The 20,931-nt window shown below is 47.6% G+C and overlaps 1 protein-coding gene and 2 non-coding genes across 7 annotated transcripts in view; 2 read left to right on the top strand and 1 right to left on the bottom strand.

Annotated features, from left to right (window-relative positions):
• The first annotated feature begins 971 nt into the window (after nucleotides 1–971).
• TRNAK-UUU (transfer RNA lysine (anticodon UUU)) lies at nucleotides 972–1,044 on the top strand. Its single transcript has one exon. It is a non-coding gene; the product is annotated as a tRNA-Lys (tRNA).
• Nucleotides 1,045–1,314: 270 nt separating this feature from the next.
• TRNAK-UUU (transfer RNA lysine (anticodon UUU)) lies at nucleotides 1,315–1,387 on the bottom strand. Its single transcript has one exon. It is a non-coding gene; the product is annotated as a tRNA-Lys (tRNA).
• Nucleotides 1,388–1,744: 357 nt separating this feature from the next.
• The window catches only part of MDM4 (MDM4 regulator of p53), a 214,033-nt gene continuing 194,846 nt past the window's right edge, over nucleotides 1,745–20,931 (top strand). The window contains exons 1-3 of one of the 5 annotated variants that reach the window (XM_063955236.1): nucleotides 1,758–1,996; nucleotides 3,299–3,411; nucleotides 12,502–12,576. In XM_063955236.1, coding sequence (XP_063811306.1) covers nucleotides 3,331–3,411; nucleotides 12,502–12,576 — 156 coding nt within the window. In that variant the 5' untranslated portion in view covers nucleotides 1,758–1,996; nucleotides 3,299–3,330. Of the gene's footprint in view, nucleotides 1,997–2,017; nucleotides 2,366–3,298; nucleotides 3,412–12,501; nucleotides 12,577–20,931 lie in introns of those variants that run through there. The other 4 variants (XM_063955235.1, XM_063955238.1, XM_063955237.1 and 1 more) reach the window with 4 other exon arrangements.

Below are 20,931 nucleotides of genomic sequence, written 5' to 3'. Positions count from 1 at the left end.
CCATATCTGCTATGGGTGCTCCTCTGGTAACGCCAAGAACCATGGATTAATATTTACTTACATTAAGACATTTCAAATTTACAGCCCTATAGATTTACCAAATTTTTAACACTCATTTATATTTACATAACTCCCAACTTTTTAAAAGTAGAAAGAGGGACCATGGTGCGCTCGAGAAGCATGCGCGTGCCTGAATAGGGGGTGTGGCCTACATGAAAGGAGGCGTGGCCTTGAGGCAGAGCCGCGATCGCGAGTCACGCCCCCTTTTACCATCACTGAGGGGCCTCTGTCACCTGTAAATAGATGCGGGCCGGGCGCATGCACACAGCATCTATTCACCGCTGAGCAGCAGTAACAGGTGCCTCCCAACTGCCCCCCCCCCCCCCTCCCCCACCGTGGGACACTGCGGCCCACGGGTGCGACAGTCCCAAAAAAAGGGACTTTCCCGCGAAAATCGGGAAAGTTGGGAGGTATGTATTTACAACAGTAAAAATCAGAAACTCCCATGCGAAGAACAGGTAGAACAGCTAGTTAGGTATAAATGGCACCTTACACCACCCTTAAATTTTAAATTGAAAGACATGACAGTTGCATTATTATAAAGAAAGACTTGTAAATACATACTACTAATTTGCCTATGTATTTTTTTTCTATAGCATCTGCAAATGAGTCAATTCTTGTAGGGGATCCTGTATCTCATTTTTTGACTAATAAACCTAGAAACTTGTTTTAGAATAACATTTATAAATCATAAAAGCACTCAAATTAAAATGACAAGGGTAACAAACATCTGGGGGGAGTTCAATTGTTTGAAAAGTCAGTTGGGTGTCTGTATTTTCCTAATAGACAGGAAAAAACAGACACCCAATCGTCTTTCCAAAGAATTGAAATCCCCCCATGGAACGCTTTCTACATTTAAGGAATTCTACATATATACTACCCTTTTAAAACAACTAATTTGTCATGTGAGTGCCCGGATAGCTCAGTCGGTAGAGCATCAGACTTTTAATCTGAGGGTCCAGGGTTCAAGTCCCTGTTCGGGCGGCATTCCAGTTTTCTTTATTGGCTATACATTTTTACAATATAAATTTATTTTCTGTATTTGCAAGAGAATATGTCATATAGTATTCAAATTAGTTAACTTTCTAGGGGTACACGGCTGCGCAGCAATATGCAAGGCACTGTGTATTACCAACATGTATAATGGACCTATTTCCGATGGTGTGAATACTCATAATGAAAAAGAAAGTTCAATTATACATGGATAGATATTATATGAAATAATATTTAAAAAAAAAAAAAAAACTAACGAGTCGCCCGAACAGGGACTTGAACCCTGGACCCTCAGATTAAAAGTCTGATGCTCTACCGACTGAGCTATCCGGGCTCGTTCTGGGAGCTATTTCTAGAATCAGCTATGTGCGACATTTCCAGCTCTCCTGCCATACTAGTATTTAGCACGCGTCTGCGGTGGTCTGGGCTAGTAGCGGGGCTACTCTGATAAGGGTGACATGTGCATTCTAATCTGCATTTATTGCCATTCGTCTCCGAAGTTAAAGAGGAGTTATATGAATAATAATAGGGGCCAGCGAGCCAGGGACATTACACATCTGCAACCGCTGGGGGTGTGTGGAACGTTCATAACACATGATGGAATGGTCAGCGAACAGCTATAGGAATGCTGCTCCTAGAGGACAGACCTAGAACCAACGCGTAGGCTTCTGCAGTGCATAGCAGCTGCTGTTGCAGCCCGGGCCCTTCTAGGCTATAGGCTCCATCCTCTCTATGGTTTATCTTCGGCTACTCGTAATCCTTCTAAAATGGCCGCCTGAAGGAAAACCTCCTCTGTAGAGGAGCGGAAACGGCGGCCGCCGCCATGTTACGGAAGCCGGACGTGGTCATCTCCTGGAAGATGGCGCCTTCTCGTACTTAGTTGTGGACAGGTAGGCCGCCAGGGGAGCATAGGGGCGCTGCACGGTACCTAGGTGATATCAGGGTGAGGTTACAGCTTGCTCTGCGCTGCCCGGCCCCGTGCATGTAGCACCCGGCGCCAATAACACTGCGCCTCACAGACCCCGCGGCCTGCCGCTCTCCGGCCCCGCACTGGCGCCTGCTACTGTGACTGCTGCCCGCTGCGTACACCTGCCTGCTGTGGCCACTTCTCCTGCCGTCGTGTACTGTACCGTCATGTTGTACGCCCGTATTGCTGCTGTGCCGTGTACTGGAAACGGAGCTTTCTTTTTGTTCCATATTGGCATAGTTCTATTTTAACCACAAAATATAAATCTCATTAAATACATCCCGTATACAGAACGAGATGTGTATGGAGTAGGAAAGCACTAGGTACTGTATTACACGCCTACAGGTAACCAGCTGTCAGTCCATCTTTTAAGGAAAGACCTGTCACCTCTTTGTCATTTTGTAGCAATTGTTTTTTTTTTTCTTTCTTTTTCTAAAGGTCAGGTAACTTCCCCCCCACACCAATGGAGCTGTGTTTGAGATCTAATATTTTTTTTTCTGTTCCACCTCCTATTAATAATTACATAATTGTTAATAATTTATATTGGTGTCTAACTGCGGACAGTCTGCTACCTTCCTCATAGACTGATGCCTCTGGATGATTTATTGCTGCCATTGATACTGTTTTCATTCATTTTATGCCAGTTCTCTCTTCCTGGCATGTCCTCTGATTACTATAGATAGTTGCACATGCTGTGACATGTCGTGGGGCTGTGTGCACTGGTGCATTCCCAGGGAGTACACCCAAATCAGTGGTCTGGCTGCTATTCAGTTTGTTAATACAGATAGTATCACATATCCAAAATTTTGAAAAACGAAATTATCCCAAAATATGGAATTTGTACAGTGAAACAGAAATAGTGAGGTCTTTGCTTTCTGATGATTCAATGAACAATTATTAAAAAAAATGTATAAAATGATTTTCTGGCTGTGTGTGTATATGAAACATAAATGCATTCTATATTTAGACTTGTGTCCCATCCCCAATATATCATATATTCCAATATTCCAAAATACTTCTGGTCCCAAGCATTTTGGATGTGAGCGGAAATGGACCATAAAATGTGCAGCTATAACGTTATCCCTTGTTCAAGTAAGAGCACACCAGTCTCCCCACAAATACAGTATACTCTAGCAAATTTTGTACTTTTATTTTAGCAGATATGTGAAAGTATATTAAGTGTTGATTGATCATTTGGTACTGTAATTCATAAAACTTTTTTGTGTCTTGCTTCTAGTTGTAATTCTGATGTATGGACTTTTCTTTTTTACGTTATAGGCACAACTTCAGACACTTTAGTCACTGCCATAATGTCAACTTCTACCTCCTCACCTCAGATCCTTGGATTAAACCCTTCTCTTTGTAGCCTACAGGACACAGAGGGCAATGTGGTATGTAAATGAACACTTGTAATTGTTTATAAGGTGCCACAGATTCCTCTGCACTGTAGAGTCGAACATTTAATCTCTTGATGTATTTTTCAGTCACCGAATTGTCTTTACTTATAATTACACTAATCTATCATAACAATGGAATTAAACATTTCTATTTGATCCTTCATGTTTCTTTGTGATTTGTGCTTATTATGTATATTCTGTTTGACAGTAATATGTTGCTTAGTTATAGGGGTACAGCCACTATTAACGACTCTTAATGCATCCTTTTATAGAATGGCAAAACCTAATTATAGCTGTGGGGGGGATTTTAAGAGTTTTCCCTGCTACTGCCACTAGTTGGCGCACAATGGAGCAATTCATTGTTGCTCCGTTTGGGCGCAAACAGCTGCCCGAGGTGGCTAGCTGAAATGTGCAGAAAGTTGGCAGTTTGGCTGAAATGTGGGAACCTCTGCCAATTAAAACGTGAGGGATGGCAATGCCAGAGTGAAGGTACCTCACCTTCAAGTGTACAATATATACACACATATTTCAGATCGGGATGCTGTCAAGATGCCGCTGGTCGAAATACCGACGCCACAATCCCGACCGCCACAATCCCGACATATTCTCCCTCCGTGGGTGTCCACGACACCCATAGAGGGAGAATATAATAGTGTGGCGAGCGTAGCGAGGCACCGTGCCCGCAGCGTGGCCAGCGAAGCGAGGCCGCAAGGGGCTGCGTTCCGCTCGCCAACCCCTGTCGTAATTGTGTGGTCGGGATTCCGGCGTCGGTATTTCGACCGCCGGGATTCCGGCCGGCGGCATTTAGTACTGATCCCTTCAGATCACATATTAATAATTCACTGTGAGATCCTTCCATATGCTTTTTCCTAACTGTGCCTGTCAGCCAAACTATGGTGCTGATTGAGAGTTGGCTAAAATGTGTTCATTAAAGTCGCACATGTATATGCAAAGCTGCTACCAACTGAAGATTCAACTGTGTCCTAATAACCTATGTGCACAGTTTATACCTGTCATACATCATAACATATGCCCATGTTTCGTCATTTTGATTTGTTTGTATAATACTCCTAAAACCTCAAATACGTCAGAAGCAACGCCCTATCACGCCTTTAAAAAAAAATTTGCTTATACACTTGCAGACACAATATGCCAGAATGAGCCAATCAGAAGTGGTTTTTGGAAATGGTCAATCACAAGCAGTTTGCTTATGCCAGTCTTCCAATACTTGAACCTGTTCATGGTCACCTGTGTGGCCCCCTTCCACTGGAACAAGCTCCATCAGGCTCTCCCTGACCCTGCATGGCTTCAAGCGCACACTGAAAACTCACCTGTTCATCAAAATGTACCCTTGCACCACTTAGCCTTGTCATCAGGTTGCTTGCCTCACCTTCCTACCTCCTGCCCTCAGGTTCCCATCCACATATTCGTGTTGGGTATGTGTGACCGGCGGTCAGGAGACCGCCGGTCACAATACTGACGATAGGATCCTGGGTGGCTGGTGAGCGGAACAAAGCCCCTTGTGGGCTTGGTGCGCTTGCCACGCAGTGGGCTCGCTGCGCTCGCCACAGGTTCTATTCCCACTCTGTTGGTGTCATGGACACCGACGAGTGGGAATAGTCCCTGGTAGACGGCATGCCGACCGGCGTGATTTTCAGATGCCGGGATCCTGCATCGGTATTATGACCGGCTGTCTCCTTACCGACTGTCACATAAACGCAACCCACATATTCACCCCTCATGTCTCTAGGAGGAGGGTCCTCCTTCCTCCTGTTCTCACAGCCCACTTATCTAGCACTTCAATGACAACCTTCACCTACTCAGAGGCCATTTAGCCTGGAATTCCTCTCGCTCACGGCTGTTCTTCTCTTCCATCGGCTCTACTGCTTTTCTTGCTGTCACTGTTTGAGACGGGTTCCTTCATTTGATTACTTCCTCACTCACCTTGCTGCCCAGCTGTGTTGTGTACTGACAATTGTGTCGCTAATTGTTATCTGTGCTCTGTTTATGTCTTGGTAACTAACATTATGCAATGTTCTGTGTACCCTGTACTGACTTACTGTTGCCGTATGTACTGCGCTGCAGACCACTTGTGGCGCCTTTATAAATAAAATGTAGTAATAATAATAGTAAACACCCACAAATAATTTTCTCAAGTATATGTGTGCCCGTGTCCCAGTCTACATATGCTTGGACTTGCTCTTGCTGTACTCGATCTACACTGTAACACTCCCCCACGCCTTGCCTCAACTGACACTCACTAGCATAAGTGCCATATCTTCACATACGGACATTTGTGTATTTTATACATTGGCTGCCTGGGGCAGGAAATTGGCACTGTGCTGGTATCCATTAACAAGCATTACCATTGACTGTTATAGGTGTTATCCTGCTACTTTGTATTAGGTGAAAACCACAACTTTTGGGGGCTTTTAAATTATGACTGATATTCTACTGTGCACATATGCCCGTTATGGTACATTCAACAGTACTACTTTTCTCTGACGTCCTAAGTGGATGCTGGGACTCCGTAAGGACCATGGAGAATAGCGGCTCCGCAGGAGACTGGGCACAACTATAAAGAAAGCTTTAGACTACTGGTGTGCACTGGCTCCTCCCACTATGACCCTCCTCCAGACTTCAGTTAGAATCTTGTGCCCGGCTGAGCTGGATGCACACTAGGGGCTCTCCTGAGCTCCTAGAAAGAAAGTATATTTTAGGTTTTTTATTTTACAGTGAGATCTGCTGGCAACAGACTCACTGCAGCAAGGGACTAAGGGGAGAAGAAGCGAACCTACCTAACTGGTGGTAGTTTGGGCTTCTTAGGCTACTGGACACCATTAGCTCCAGAGGGATCGACCGCAGGACCCGACCTTGGTGTTCGTTCCCGGAGCCGCGCCGCCGGCCCCCTTACAGAGCCAGAAGCAAGAAGTGTTCTGGAAAATCGGCGGCAGAAGACTTCAGTCTTCAACAAGGTAGCGCACAGCACTGCAGCTGTGCGCCATTGCTCCTCATGCACACCTCACACTCCGGTCACTGATGGGTGCAGGGCGCTGGGGGGGGCGCCCTGAGGGCAATATAAGACACCTTGGCTGGCAAATCTACACCATATATAGTCAGGAAGGCTATATAGGTGTAAAAATACCCCTGCCAGAATTCCAGAAAAAGCGAGAGAAGTCCGCCGGAAAAGGGGCGGGGCCATCTCCCTCAGCACACTGGTGCCATTTTTCCCTCACAGCTCCGCTGGAAGGACGCTCCCTGGCTCTCCCCTGCAGTTGTCAAGCTACACAAGGGTAAAAAAGAGAGGGGGGGCACTAAATTTAGGCGCAGTATATATAAAATAAGCAGCTATAAGGGAAAACACTCATTTATAGTGGGATCCCTATGTTATATAGCGCTCTGGTGTGTGCTGGCATACTCTCTCTCTGTCTCCCCAAAGGGCTTTGTGGGGTCCTGTCCTCTGTCAGAGCATTCCCTGTGTGTATGCGGTGTGTCGGTACGGCTGTGTCGACATGTTTGATGAGGAGGCTTATGTGAAGGCGGAGCAGATGCCTATAAATGTGATGTCACCCCCTGCGGGGTCGACACCTGAGTGGATGGTGCTGTGGAAGGAATTACGCGACAGTGTCGACTCCTTGCATAAAAGGTTTGACGACATGCCAAATGTGGGACAACCGGCTTCTCAGCCTGTGCCTGCCCATGATTGAGGCAATGAAAAATGTGTTGCACATTTCTGATATTACCGCCGGTACCACAAAAAAAGGGTATTATGTTTGGAGAGAAAAAACTACCAGTAGCTTTTCCTCCATCTGAGGAGTTAAATGAAGTGTGTGAAGAAGCGTGGGCTTCCCCTGATAAGAAACTGGTATTTTCTAAGAGGTTACTAATGGCGTACCCTTTCCCGCCAGAGGATAGGGCACGTTGGGAAACATCCCCTAGGGTGGATAAAGCGCTCACACGCTTGTCAAAGAAGGTGGCACTACCGTCTCCGGACACGGCCGCCCTGAAGGAATCTGCTGATAGAAAGCAGAAGGCTATCCTGAAGTATGTATATGTGTATGTGTATATATATATATATATATATATATATATATATATATTTCAGTTCAATATAAGGAAGGCACTCACCAGACTTGTAATGCAAAAAAAATTTGTTTATCAAATCTCACATCAGCAGCTTAATCGTGGTTAGTCGACGTTTCGGTCCCATACCGGACCTTTTTCCAGACCAGTGTGTACATGCATTTTTTTGCATTACAAGTCTGGTGAGTGCCTTCCTTATATTGAACTGAATGTATAACTGGACCTTGTGGATACAAGTTTCTCCCTGGAATTTTGGCACCCCAGCAGATGACTTCGGATATATAGTGAGTGCCACTTTACCTGTATATGTATATGTATATGTATATATATATATATATATATATATATATATATATATATATATATATATATATATATATATATATATATATTCTCACACACACACACACACACACACACACACACGTTATACTGAGACCAGCTATTGCTTCAGCATGGATGTGCAGTGCTGCAGCTGCATCAGATTCCCTGTCGGAAAATATTGATACCCTAGACAGGGACACTATATTGCTAACCGTAGAGCATATTAAAGACGCACTTTTATACATGAGGGATGCACAGAGGGATATTTGCCGGCTGGCATCTAAAATTAGTGCAATGTCCATTTCTGCCAGGAGAGGGTTATGGACTCTGCAGTGGACAGGAGATGCAGATTCCAAAAGGCACATGGAAGTTCTGCCTTATAAGGGTGAGGAGTTGTTCGGGGATGGTCTCTCGGACCTCATTTCCACAGCAACAGCTGGGAAGTCTACATTTTTACCCCATGTTCCCTCACAGCCAAAGAAAGCACCGTATTATCAGGTACAGTCCTTTCGGCCCAATAGGGGCAAGCGGGTTAAGGGCGTGTCCTTTCTGCCCAGAGGTAGGGGGAAAAAGCTGCAGCATACAGCCAGTTCCCAGGAGCAAAAGTCCTCCCCCGCTTCCTCTAAGTCCACAGCATGACGCTGGGGCTCCACAGGCGGAGTCAGGTACGGTGGGGGCCCGTCTCAAATATTTCAACAATCAGTGGGCTCGCTCACGGGTGGATCCCTGGATCTTTCAAGTAGTACCTCAGGGGTACAAGCTGGAATTCGAGACGTCTCCCCCCCGCCGTTTCCTCAAATCTGCCTTACCAACCACTCCCTCAGGCCGGGAGGCAGTGTTGCAGGCAATTCACAAGCTGTATTCACAACAGGTGATAGTAAAGGTGCCCCTACTTCAACAAGGACGGGGTTACTATTCCACAATGTTTGTGGTACCGAAACCGGACGGTTCGGTGAGACCCATTTTAAATTTGAAATCCTTGAACACATATAAAAAAATTCAAGTTCAAGATGGAATCGCTCAGGGCGGTTATTGCAAGCCTGGACGAGGGGGATTACATGGTATCACTGGACATCAAGGATGCTTACCTGCATGTCCCCATTTACCATCCTCACCAGGAGTACCTTAGATTTGTGGTACAGGATTGTCATTACCAATTCCAGATGTTGCCGTTCGGTCTATCCACGGCTCCGAGGGTCTTTACCAAGGTAATGGCCGAAATGATGATACTCCTTCGAAAGAAGGGAGTTTTAATTATCCCGTACTTGGACGATCTCCTGATAAAGGCGAGGTCCAGGGAGCAGTTGTTGGTCGGGGTAGCACTATCTCGGGAGGTGCTACAACAGCACGGCTGGATTCTAAATATTCCAAAGTCACAGCTGGTCCCTACGACACGTCTACTGTTCCTGGGGATGGTTCTGGACACAGAACAGAAAAAAGTGTTTCTCCCGGAGGAGAAGGCCAAGGAACTGTCATCTCTAGTCAGAGGCCTCCTAAAACCAAAACAGGTGTCGGTGCATCACTGCACGCGGATCCTGGGAAAGATGGTAGCTTCCTACGAAGCAATTCCATTCGGCAGGTTCCATACAAGAACCTTTCAGTGGGACCTGTTGGACAAGTGGTCCGGATCGCATCTTCAGATGCATCGGCTGATAACCCTGTCTCCAAGGACAAGGGTGTCTCTGCTGTGGTGGCTGCAGAGTGCTCATCTTCAAGAGGGCCGCAGATTCGGCATACAGGACTGGGTCCTGGTGACCACGGATGCCAGCCTTCGAGGCTGGGGGGCAGTCACACAGGGAAGAAACTTCCAAGGACTATGGTCAAGTCAGGAGACTTCCCTGCACATAAATATTCTGGAACTAAGGGCCGTTTACAATGCCCTAAGTCAGGCAAAACCCCTGCTTCAAAACCAGCCGGTACTGATCCAGTCAGACAACATCACGGCGGTCGCCCATGTAAACCGACAGGGCGGCACGAGAAGCAGGACGGCGATGGCAGAAGCCACAAGGATTCTCCGATGGGCGGAAAATCACGTGTTAGCACTGTCAGCAGTGTTCATTCCGGGAGTGGACGACCTCCACCCGGGAGAGTGGGGACTTCATCCAGAAGTCTTCCAAATGATTGTAAACCGTTGGGAAAGGCCACAGGTGGACATGATGGCGTCCCGCCTCAACAAAAAGCTAGAAAAGTATTGCGCCAGGTCAAGAGACCCGCAGGCAATAGCTGTGGACGCTCTAGTGACACCGTGGGTGTACCGGTCGGTTTATGTGTTCCCTCCTCTTCCTCTCATACCAAAGGTACTGAGGATAATAAGGAGAAGAGGAGTAAGAACTATACTCATTGTTCCGGATTGGCCAAGAAGAGCTTGGTACCCGGAACTTCAAGAAATGATCTCAGAGGACCCATGGCCTCTGCCGCTCAGACAGGACCTGCTGCAGCAGGGGCCCTGTCTGTTCCAAGACTTACCGCGGCTGCGTTTGACGGCATGGCGGTTGAACACCGGATCCTGAAAGAAAAGGGCATTCCGGAGGAAGTCATTCCTACACTGATTAAAGCTAGGAAAGAAGTAACTGCAAACCATTATCACCGCATATGGCGTAAATATTTTGCATGGTGCGAGGCCAGGAAGGCCCCAATGGAAGAATTTCAGCTGGGCCGTTTCCTGCACTTTCTACAGTCAGGGGTGACTATGGGCCTAAAATTGGGTTCCATTAAGGTCCAGATTTCGGCTCTATCGATTTTCTTCCAGAGAGAACTGGCTTCACTACCTGAAGTTCAAACTTTTGTTAAGGGAGTGCTGCATATTCAGCCCCCTTTTGTGCCTCCAGTGGCACCTTGGGATCTCAATGTGGTGTTGGATTTCCTAGTCACATTGGTTTGAGCCACTTAAGACCGTGGAATTGAAATATCTCACGTGGAAAGTGGTCATGTTGTTGGCCTTGGCTTCGGCCAGGCGTGTATCAGAATTGGCGGCTTTGTCATGTAAAAGCCCTTATCTGATTTTCCATATGGATAGGGCAGAATTGAGGACTCGTCCCCAATTTCTCCCTAAGGTGGTATCAGCTTTTCATCTGAACCAACCTATTGTGGTGCCTGCGGCTACTAAAGACTTGGAGGCTTCCAAGTTGTTGGACGTAGTCAGGGCCCTGAAAATTTATGTTTCCAGGACAGCTGGAGTCAGGAAGACTGACTCGCTATTTATCCTGTACGCGCCCAACAAGTTGGGTGCACCTGCTTCAAAGCAGACTATTGCTCGCTGGATCTGTAGTACGATTCAGCTTGCACATTCTGCGGCTGGACTGCCGCATCCTAAATCAGTGAAAGCCCATTCCACAAGGAAGGTGGGCTCTTCTTGGGCGGCTGCCCGAGGGGTCTCGGCTCTACAACTTTGCCGAGCAGCTACTTGGTCGGGGTCAAACACATTTGCTAAATTCTACAAGTTTGACACCCAGGCTGAGGAGGACCTAGTTTGCCCATTCGGTGCTGCAGAGTCATCCGCACTCTCCCGCCCGTTTGGGAGCTTTGGTATAATCCCCATGGTCCTTACGGAGTCCCAGCATCCACTTAGGACGTCAGAGAAAATAAGAATTTACTCACCGGTAATTCTATTTCTCGTAGTCCGTAGTGGATGCTGGGCGCCCATTCCAAGTGCAGATTGTCTGCAATACTTGTATATAGTTATTGCTTAACTAAAGGGTTATTGTTGAGCCATCTGTTGAGAGGCTCAGTTGTTATCATACTGTTAACTGGGTATTGTATCGCGAGTTATACGGTGTGATTGGTGTGGCTGGTATGTGTCTTACCCGAGATTCAAAATCCTTCCTTACTGTGTCAGCTCTTCCGGGCACAGTATCCTAACTGAAGTCTGGAGGAGGGTCATAGTGGGAGGAGCCAGTGCACACCAGTAGTCTAAAGCTTTCTTTATTGTTGTGCCCAGTCTCCTGCGGAGCCGCTATTCCCCATGGTCCTTACGGAGTCCCAGCATCCACTACGGACTACGAGAAATAGAATTACCGGTGAGTAAATTCTTATTTTCCTGTGCACCTCTATGGGGTGTGAAGAAAATGTAGCAAAAGTTGCTGACTATAATGTATCATATCAGCATTCAGGTGGAATTGAATTGCCGGATTAGGTTGTAAGCTTGTTTGTGATGTACAATCTGTACCTTCTATTGCATGTCCTTGTATGCCATTTGTGTATATGATCATTCCCTCATTGTGCGTCATTGCTTAATATTTAAGTGCTTGATAAGTAAAAGAATAACAGGTTAGTCTGGTTACTTGCTTTTTTGTTTTTCATTACTTAAAATGGAATGGTATCTGGATGCTGGTGGTTAGAATACCGACAGCGGCATCCCGATGCGCAGGATCCCGACACCTGTAAGGTAAGTATGCTAACCTTCATCTTCTCCCTGCAGCCTGACCCTCCCCTGAGCGGCCTGACTCTAAAGAGCACTGGCATACTCCCATTCGGGTTTCCGACATTCAGCATTTTGATCCATGTTGGGATTCCAGCTTTGGCATTCTGATTGTTAGCATGCCGGTATACAGATTGGATCCCCTTAAAATAGGCTACTTATGCTTTAATTACAGAGTTCAAAACTATAATAGTGTCTGTTTTGTTATCCTAATGTATTGTTTGTTTTTTTTTTTTTTTTCTTATCCCCATCTCATCCAGGTACGGGCACAGCCAACTCTCCTCAAACTTCTGCGCATGGCAGGGGCAAAGGGGGACACGTTTACCATAAAACAGGCAAGTTTCTATACAAGTCTGGTAGAGATTTAAAGCAAAAAAACATCTTTGTTTGTTATTTTGGAAGGATATTGTTGTTTATGTAAAATGGCATATATCTCTAGCATCCATAAGGGATACCGGGGTCACTAAGTATGATGGGGTATAGATGGGGTCCAAAGGAGCCGGTGCACTTTAAATTTCTTCAAATGGGTATGCTTGCTCCTCCCCTCTATGCCCCCTCCCACAGCCAGTTTAAGAAAATGTCCCTCAGGAGAGGATGCACTCTCTGGAGCTCCAGAGGATTTTTCTTCAGTTTCTTTTTAAAAGTGTGTTTTGTTTTTTTTTTTTTTTTTTTTTTTTTTTTCCTCGGTATGCTGTTTGGGTAACATCATACCTGCACTGTGGGAGTTAGAGGGAGTACGGTCACCGGCCTCTGTAAGGTGTCAGAGCTGCTTCCCCACTGCAGGACCACTGTCTTGAAGGGTTGTTGCACTGCGCCATAGCGCACACACCCACAGCACGCCACGCACCCTTAACATGAACCGCTAGGGGGGGTCACTCGGTTCTTGGTGCACCGCGATTGCAGGGGTGGCATATGGACCCTCCCTGGGGGGGGGTCCCATGGCCCCCTGTATAGACTGGCCAGCGGTTTGGTGCAAACAGGTAATTTTACTACGTTTGCCACCACAGGAGACATTTGCCAGTTTAAAAAAAGATGCATATCTCCGGTGCCATTACAGGGAGTGGAGCTAACTCAAAGCGGGACCAGTTGCTTCCTTGCGCCTTCATCTGCTTCCAGCAGCACGGCACACAGCTCCTCCAGATACGCAGGAAACTGGTACAGAGGTGTTAGGGGGAGAGCTGCTAGTATACATAAACATAGAGTCCTAAAAGGGACCAGTTCAGGTGTTTACAACGTACTCTGTGTAATATACAGCATACAGTCTTACTGAGTCTGCTAGGTTGGGTGTACTGGTCCTTTTCTCTCTATGGGGGACATGTACTAAGCAGTGATAAAAGTGGAGAAGTGAGCCAGTGGAGAAGCTGCCCATGGCAACCAATCAGCTGCTTTGTATATGTTTATAGTATGCAAATTATAAATGTTAGGTTGGTACTGATTGGTTGCCATGGGCAAGTCCTCCCCTGGCTCACTTCTCCACTTTTATCACTGCTTAGTACATGTCCCCCTGTGTCTCCTACTCACATTCCAGTCTGGGCAGGCTTGCTATATATTTGTCTGTGTGAGTGTATTTGTCTCCTATAAACATGGTAAAAATAAGATTTTAAACCTACCGGTAAATCTATTTCTCCTAGTCCGTAGAGGATGCTGGGGACTCCGTAAGGACCATGGGGTATAGACGGGCTCCGCAGGAGATAGGGCACCTAAAAAGAACTTTGACTATGGGTGTGCACTGGCTCCTCCCTCTATGCCCCTCCTCCAGACCTCAGTTAGAGAACTGTGCCCAGAGAAGATGGACAATACAAGGCAAGATTCATACCAGCCCACACCAATCATACCATGTAACCTGGATCATACATAACCAGTTAACCGTATGAACAACAACAGTAACGGTCCAAGACCGATTTCAACTGTAACATAACCCTTATGTAAGCAACAACTATATACAAGTCTTGCAGAGTTTCCGCACTGGGACGGGCGCCCAGCATCCTCTACAGACTAGGAGAAATAGATTTACCGGTTGGTTTAAAATCTTATTTTCTCTATCGTCCTAGTGGATGCTGGGGTTCCTGAAAGGACCATGGGGAATAGCGGCTCCGCAGGAGACAGGGCACAAAAAGTAAAGCTTTTCCAGATCAGGTGGTGTGCACTGGCTCCTCCCCCCATGACCCTCCTCCAGACTCCAGTTAGATTTTTGTGCCCGGCCGAGAAGGGTGCAATCTAGGTGGCTCTCCTAAAGAGCTGCTTAGAAAAAGTTTAGCTTAGGTTTTTTATTTTACAGTGAGTCCTGCTGGCAACAGGATCACTGCAACGAGGGACTGAGGGGAGAAGAAGTGAACTCACCTGCGTGCAGGATGGATTGGCTTCTTGGCTACTGGACATCAGCTCCAGAGGGACGATCACAGGTACAGCCTGGATGGTCACCGGAGCCGCGCCGCCGGCCCCCTTGCAGATGCTGAAGTCAGAAGAGGTCCAGAATCGGCGGCTGAAGACTCCTGCAGTCTTCTAAAGGTAGCGCACAGCACTGCAGCTGTGCGCCATTTTCCTCTCAGCACACTTCACACGCAGTCACTGAGGGTGCAGGGCGCTGGGGGGGGGCGCCCTGGGAGGCAAATGTAACCTATATAAAGGCTAAAAATACCTCACATATAGCCCCCAGAGGCTATATGGAGATATTTAACCCCTGCCTGGATTCACTAAATAGCGGGAGACGAGCCCGCCGGAAAAGGGGCGGGGCCTATCTCCTCAGCACACGGCGCCATTTCCTCTCACAGCTCCGCTGGTCAGGACGGCTCCCAGGTCTCTCCCCTGCACTGCACTACACTACAGAAACAGGGTAAAACAGAGAGGGGGGGCAAATTTATGGCGATATTTTGATATATATAAAGCAGCTATAAGGGAGCACTTATTATAAGGCTATCCCTGTTATATATAGCGCTTTTGGTGTGTGCTGGCAAACTCTCCCTCTGTCTCCCCAAAGGGCTAGTGGGTCCTGTCTTCGTTAGGAGCATTCCCTGTGTGTCTGCTGTGTGTCGGTACGTGTGTGTCGACATGTATGAGGACGATATTGGTGTGGAGGCGGAGCAATTGCCAAATATGAGGATGTCACCCCCTAGGGAGTCGACACCAGAATGGATGCCTTTATTTATGGAACTACGGGATAGTGTCAACACGCTAAAGCAGTCGTTTGACGACATGAGACGGCCGGACAATCAATTAGTGCCTGTCCAGGCGACTCAAACACCGTCAGGGGCTGTGAAACGCCCTTTGCCTCAGTCGGTCGACACAGACCCAGACACAGGCACTGACTCCAGTGGTGACGGTGACGAATAAACCGTATTTTCCAGTAGGGCCACACGTTATATGATTTTGGCAATGAAGGAGGCGTTACATTTAGCTGATACTACAGGTACCACTAAACAGGGTATTATGTGGGGTGTGAAAAAACTACCTATAGTTTTTCCTGAATCAGAAGAATTAAATGACGTGTGTAATGAAGCGTGGGTTGCCCCTGATAAAAAGCTGATAATTTCAAAGAAATTATTGGCATTATACCCTTTCCCGCCAGAGGTTAGGGAGCGCTGGGAAACACCTCCTAGGGTGGACAAGGCGCTAACACGCTTATCTAAACAAGTGGCGTTACCTTCTCCTGAGACGGCCGCACTTAAAGATCCATCAGATAGGAGGATGGAAAATATCCAAAAAAGTATATACACACATGCAGGTGTTATACTACGACCAGCTATAGCGACTGCCTGGATGTGCAGTGCTGGGGTAGTTTGGTCAGAGTCCCTGATTGAAAATATTGATACCCTGGACAGGGACAATATTTTACTGTCGTTAGAACAAATAAAGGATGCATTTCTTTATATGCGTGATGCACAGAGGGATATCTGCACACTGGCATCACGGGTAAGTGCTATGTCCATTTCGGCCAGAAGAGCTTTATGGACGCGACAGTGGACAGGCGATGCGGATTCAAAACGACATATGGAAGTTTTGCCGTATAAAGGGGAGGAGTTATTTGGAGTCGGTCTATCAGATTTGGTGGCCACGGCTACAGCCGGGAAATCCACCTTTCTACCTCAAGTCACTCCCCAACAGAAAAAGGCACCGACTTTTCAACCGCAGCCCTTTCGTTCCTTTAAAAATAAGAGAGCAAAGGGCTATTCATATCTGCCACGAGGCAGAGGTCGAGGGAAGAGACAGCAACAGGCAGCTCCTTCCCAGGAACAGAAGCCTTCCCCGGCTTCTACAAAAGCCTCAGCATGACGCTGGGGCTTCTCAAGCGGACTCGGGGACGGTGGGTGGTCGTCTCAAAAATTACAGCGCGCAGTGGGCTCACTCGCAGGTAGATCCCTGGATCCTGCAGATAATATCTCAGGGGTACAGGTTGGAATTAGAGACAGATCCACCTCGCCGTTTCCTGAAGTCTGCTTTACCAACGTCCCCCTCCGAAAGGGAGACGGTTTTGGAAGCCATTCACAAGCTGTACTCTCAGCAGGTGATAGTCAAGGTACCTCTTCTACAACAAGGGAAGGGGTATTATTCCACTCTTTTTGTGGTACCGAAGCCGGATGGCTCGGTAAGGCCTATTCTAAATCTGAAGTCCTTGAACCTGTACATAAAGAAGTTCAAGTTCAAGATGGAGTCACTCAGAGCAGTGATAGCGAACCTGGAAGAGGGGGACTTTATGGTATCCTTGGACATCAAGGATGCGTATCTCCACGTTCCAATTTACCCCTCACACCAGGGGTACCTCAGGTTCGTTGTACAAAACTGTCACTATCAGTTTCAGACGCTGCCGTTCGGATTGTCCACGGCACCTCGGGTCTTTACAAAGGTAATGGCCGAGATGATGATTCTTCTTCGAAGAAAAGGCATATTAATTATCCCATACTTGGACGATCTCCTAATAAGGGCAAGGTCCAGAGAACAGCTAGAGATGGGATTAGCACTGTCTCAAGAAGTGCTAAAACGGCACGGGTGGATTCTGAATATTCCAAAATCCCAGTTAATGCCGACAACTCGTCTGCTGTTCCTAGGGATGATTCTGGACACGGTTCAGAAAAAGGTTTTTCTCCCGGAGGAAAAAGCCAAGGAGTTATCCGAGCTTGTCAGGAACCTCCTAAAACCAGGAAAGGTGTCTGTACATCAATGCACAAGAGTCCTGGGAAAAATGGTGGCTTCTTACGAAGCAATTCCATTCGGCAGATTCCACGCAAGAATTTTCCAAAGGGATCTGTTGGACAAATGGTCAGGGTCGCATCTTCAGATGCACCTGCGGATAACCCTGTCTCCAAGGACAAGGGTGTCTCTTCTGTGGTGGTTGCAGAGTGCTCATCTATTGGAGGGCCGCAGATTCGGCATACAGGATTGGATCCTGGTGACCACGGACGCCAGCCTGAGAGGCTGGGGAGCAGTCACACAAGGAAGAAACTTCCAGGGAGTATGGACGAGCCTGGAAACGTCTCTTCACATAAACATTCTGGAACTAAGAGCAATATACAATGCTCTAAGCCAGGCAGAACCTCTGCTTCAGGGAAAACCGGTGTTGATCCAGTCGGACAACATCACGGCAGTCGCCCATGTGAACAGACAGGGCGGCACAAGAAGCAGGAGTGCAATGGCAGAAGCTGCAAGGATTCTTCGCTGGGCAGAGAATCATGTGATAGCACTGTCAGCAGTGTTCATCCCGGGAGTGGACAACTGGGAAGCAGACTTCCTCAGCAGACACGATCTTCACCCGGGAGAGTGGGGACTTCATCCAGAAGTCTTCCACTTGCTGGTAACCCGTTGGGAAAGACCAATGGTGGACATGATGGCGTCTCGCCTCAACAAAAAACTGGACAGGTATTGCGCCAGGTCAAGAGATCCGCAGGCAATAGCTGTGGACGCGCTGGTAACGCCTTGGGTGTACCAGTCGGTGTATGTGTTTCCTCCTCTGCCTCTCATACCAAAAGTATTGAGAATTATACGGCAAAGAGGCGTAAGGACGATACTAGTGGTTCCGGATTGGCCAAGAAGGACTTGGTACCCGGAACTTCAAGAGATGATCACGGAAGATCCGTGGCCTCTACCTCTAAGGAGGGACTTGCTTCAGCAGGGTCCCTGTCTGTTTCAAGACTTACCGCGGCTGCGTTTGACGGCATGGCGGTTGAACGCCGGATCCTAAAGGAAAAAGGCATGCCGGAAGAAGTCATTCCTACTTTGATTAAAGCAAGGAAGGAAGTAACCGTGCAACATTATCACCGAATTTGGCGAAAATATGTTGCGTGGTGCGAAGATCGGAGTGCTCCGACGGAGGAATTTCAACTGGGTCGATTCCTACATTTCCTGCAATCAGGATTGTCTATGGGTCTCAAATTGGGATCTATTAAGGTTCAAATTTCGGCCCTGTCGATTTTCTTTCAAAAAGAATTGGCTTCAGTCCCTGAAGTCCAGACCTTTGTTAAGGGAGTGCTACATATACAGCCTCCTGTGGTGCCTCCAGTGGCACCGTGGGATCTCAATGTGGTTTTGGACTTTCTAAAATCTCATTGGTTTGAACCACTAAAGAAGGTGGATTTGAAATATCTCACATGGAAAGTGACCATGCTTCTAGCCCTGGCTTCGGCCAGGAGAGTGTCAGAACTGGCAGCTTTATCTTACAAAAGCCCATATCTGATTTTCCATTCGGACAGGGCAGAACTGCGGACTCGTCCGCATTTTCTCCCTAAGGTGGTGTCAGCATTTCATCTGAACCAGCCTATTGTAGTGCCTGCGGCTACAAGTGACTTGGAGGACTCCAAGTTACTGGACGTTGTCAGAGCATTAAAAATATATATTGCAAGGACAGCTGGAGTCAGAAAATCTGACTCGTTGTTTATATTGTATGCACCCAACAAGATGGGTGCTCCTGCGTCTAAGCAGACGATTGCTCGTTGGATCTGTAGCACAATCCAACTTGCACATTCTGTGGCAGGCCTGCCACAGCCTAAATCTGTAAAGGCCCACTCCACAAGGAAGGTGGGCTCATCTTGGGCGGCTGCCCGAGGGGTCTCGGCATTACAACTTTGCCGAGCAGCTACGTGGTCAGGGGAGAACACGTTTGTAAAATTTTACAAATTTGATACTCTGGCTAAGGAGGACCTGGAGTTCTCTCATTCGGTGCTGCAGAGTCATCCGCACTCTCCCGCCCGTTTGGTAGCTTTGGTATAATCCCCATGGTCCTTTCAGGAACCCCAGCATCCACTAGGACGATAGAGAAAATAAGATTTTACTTACCGATAAATCTATTTCTCGGAGTCCGTAGTGGATGCTGGGCGCCCATCCCAAGTGCGGATTATCTGCAATAATTGTACATAGTTATTGTTAACTAATTCGGGTTATTGTTGAAGGAAGCCATCTTTCAGAGGCTCCGCTGTTATCATACTGTTAACTGGGTTTAGATCACAAGTTGTACGGTGTGATTGGTGTGGCTGGTATGAGTCTTACCCGGGATTCAAAATCCTCCCTTATTGTGTACGCTCGTCCGGGCACAGTACCTAACTGGAGTCTGGAGGAGGGTCATGGGGGGAGGAGCCAGTGCACACCACCTGATCTGGAAAAGCTTTACTTTTTGTGCCCTGTCTCCTGCGGAGCCGCTATTCCCCATGGTCCTTTCTGGAACCCCAGCATCCACTACGGACTCCGAGAAATAGATTTATCGGTAAGTAAAATCTTATTTTTTCTGACGTCCTAGTGGATGCTGGGAACTCCGTAAGGACCATGGGGAATAGCGGCTCCGCAGGAGACTGGGCACAACTAAAGAAAGCTTTAGGACTACCTGGTGTGCACTGGCTCCTCCCACTATGACCCTCCTCCAGACCTCAGTTAGAATTTTGTGCCCGGCTGAGCTGGATGCACACTAGGGGCTCTCCTGAGCTCCTAGAAAAAGAAAGTATATTTTAGGTTTTTTATTTTCAGTGAGATCTGCTGGCAACAGACTCACTGCTACGAGGGACTTAAAGGAGAGAAGCGAACCTACCTGCTTGCAGCTAGCTTGGGCTTCTTAGGCTACTGGACACCATTAGTTCCAGAGGGATCGAACACTGGGCCCGTCCATGATCGACCGGTCCCGGAGCCGCGCCGCCGTCCCCCTTGCAGAGCCAGAAGCAAGAAGATCTTCCTCAAAATCGGCGGCTGAAGACTCCTGTCTTCATTAAGGTAGCGCACTGCAGCTGTGCGCCATTGCTCCCTGTGCACACCACACACTCCGGTCACTATGGGTGCAGGGCGCTGGGGGGGGGGCGCCCTGGGCAGCAATTCGAGTACCTTACAGGTGGCAAACATACATAATATAGCTTACTAGGCTATATATGTGTAAAATACCCCTGCCACATTAATTTAATAAAAGCGGGAGAAGTCCGCCGAAAAAGGGGCGGGGCTATCTCCCCCAGCACACTGGCGCCATTTCCCCTCACAGCTCCGCTGGAAGGATCGCTCCCAGGCTCTCCCCTGCAGTTTCAGACTACATAAGGGTAAAAAAGAGAGGGGGGGCACTAAATTTAGGCGCAATTCTGTGTAATAAGCAGCTATAAGGGAAATCACTGTGAGTAGTGTAAATCCCGGCATTATATAGCGTTCTGGTGTGTGCTGGCATACTCTCTCTCTCCCCAAAGGGCTTTGTGGGATCCTGTCCTCAGTCAGAGCATTCCCTGTGTGTGTGCGGT

The sequence above is a fragment of the Pseudophryne corroboree genome, chromosome 2 (assembly GCF_028390025.1).
Source record: "Pseudophryne corroboree isolate aPseCor3 chromosome 2, aPseCor3.hap2, whole genome shotgun sequence".
NCBI lineage: Eukaryota > Metazoa > Chordata > Amphibia > Anura > Myobatrachidae > Pseudophryne > Pseudophryne corroboree.
Note: the sequence above shows the minus strand (reverse complement) of the source record. Positions and strands in the feature narration are given on the sequence as shown.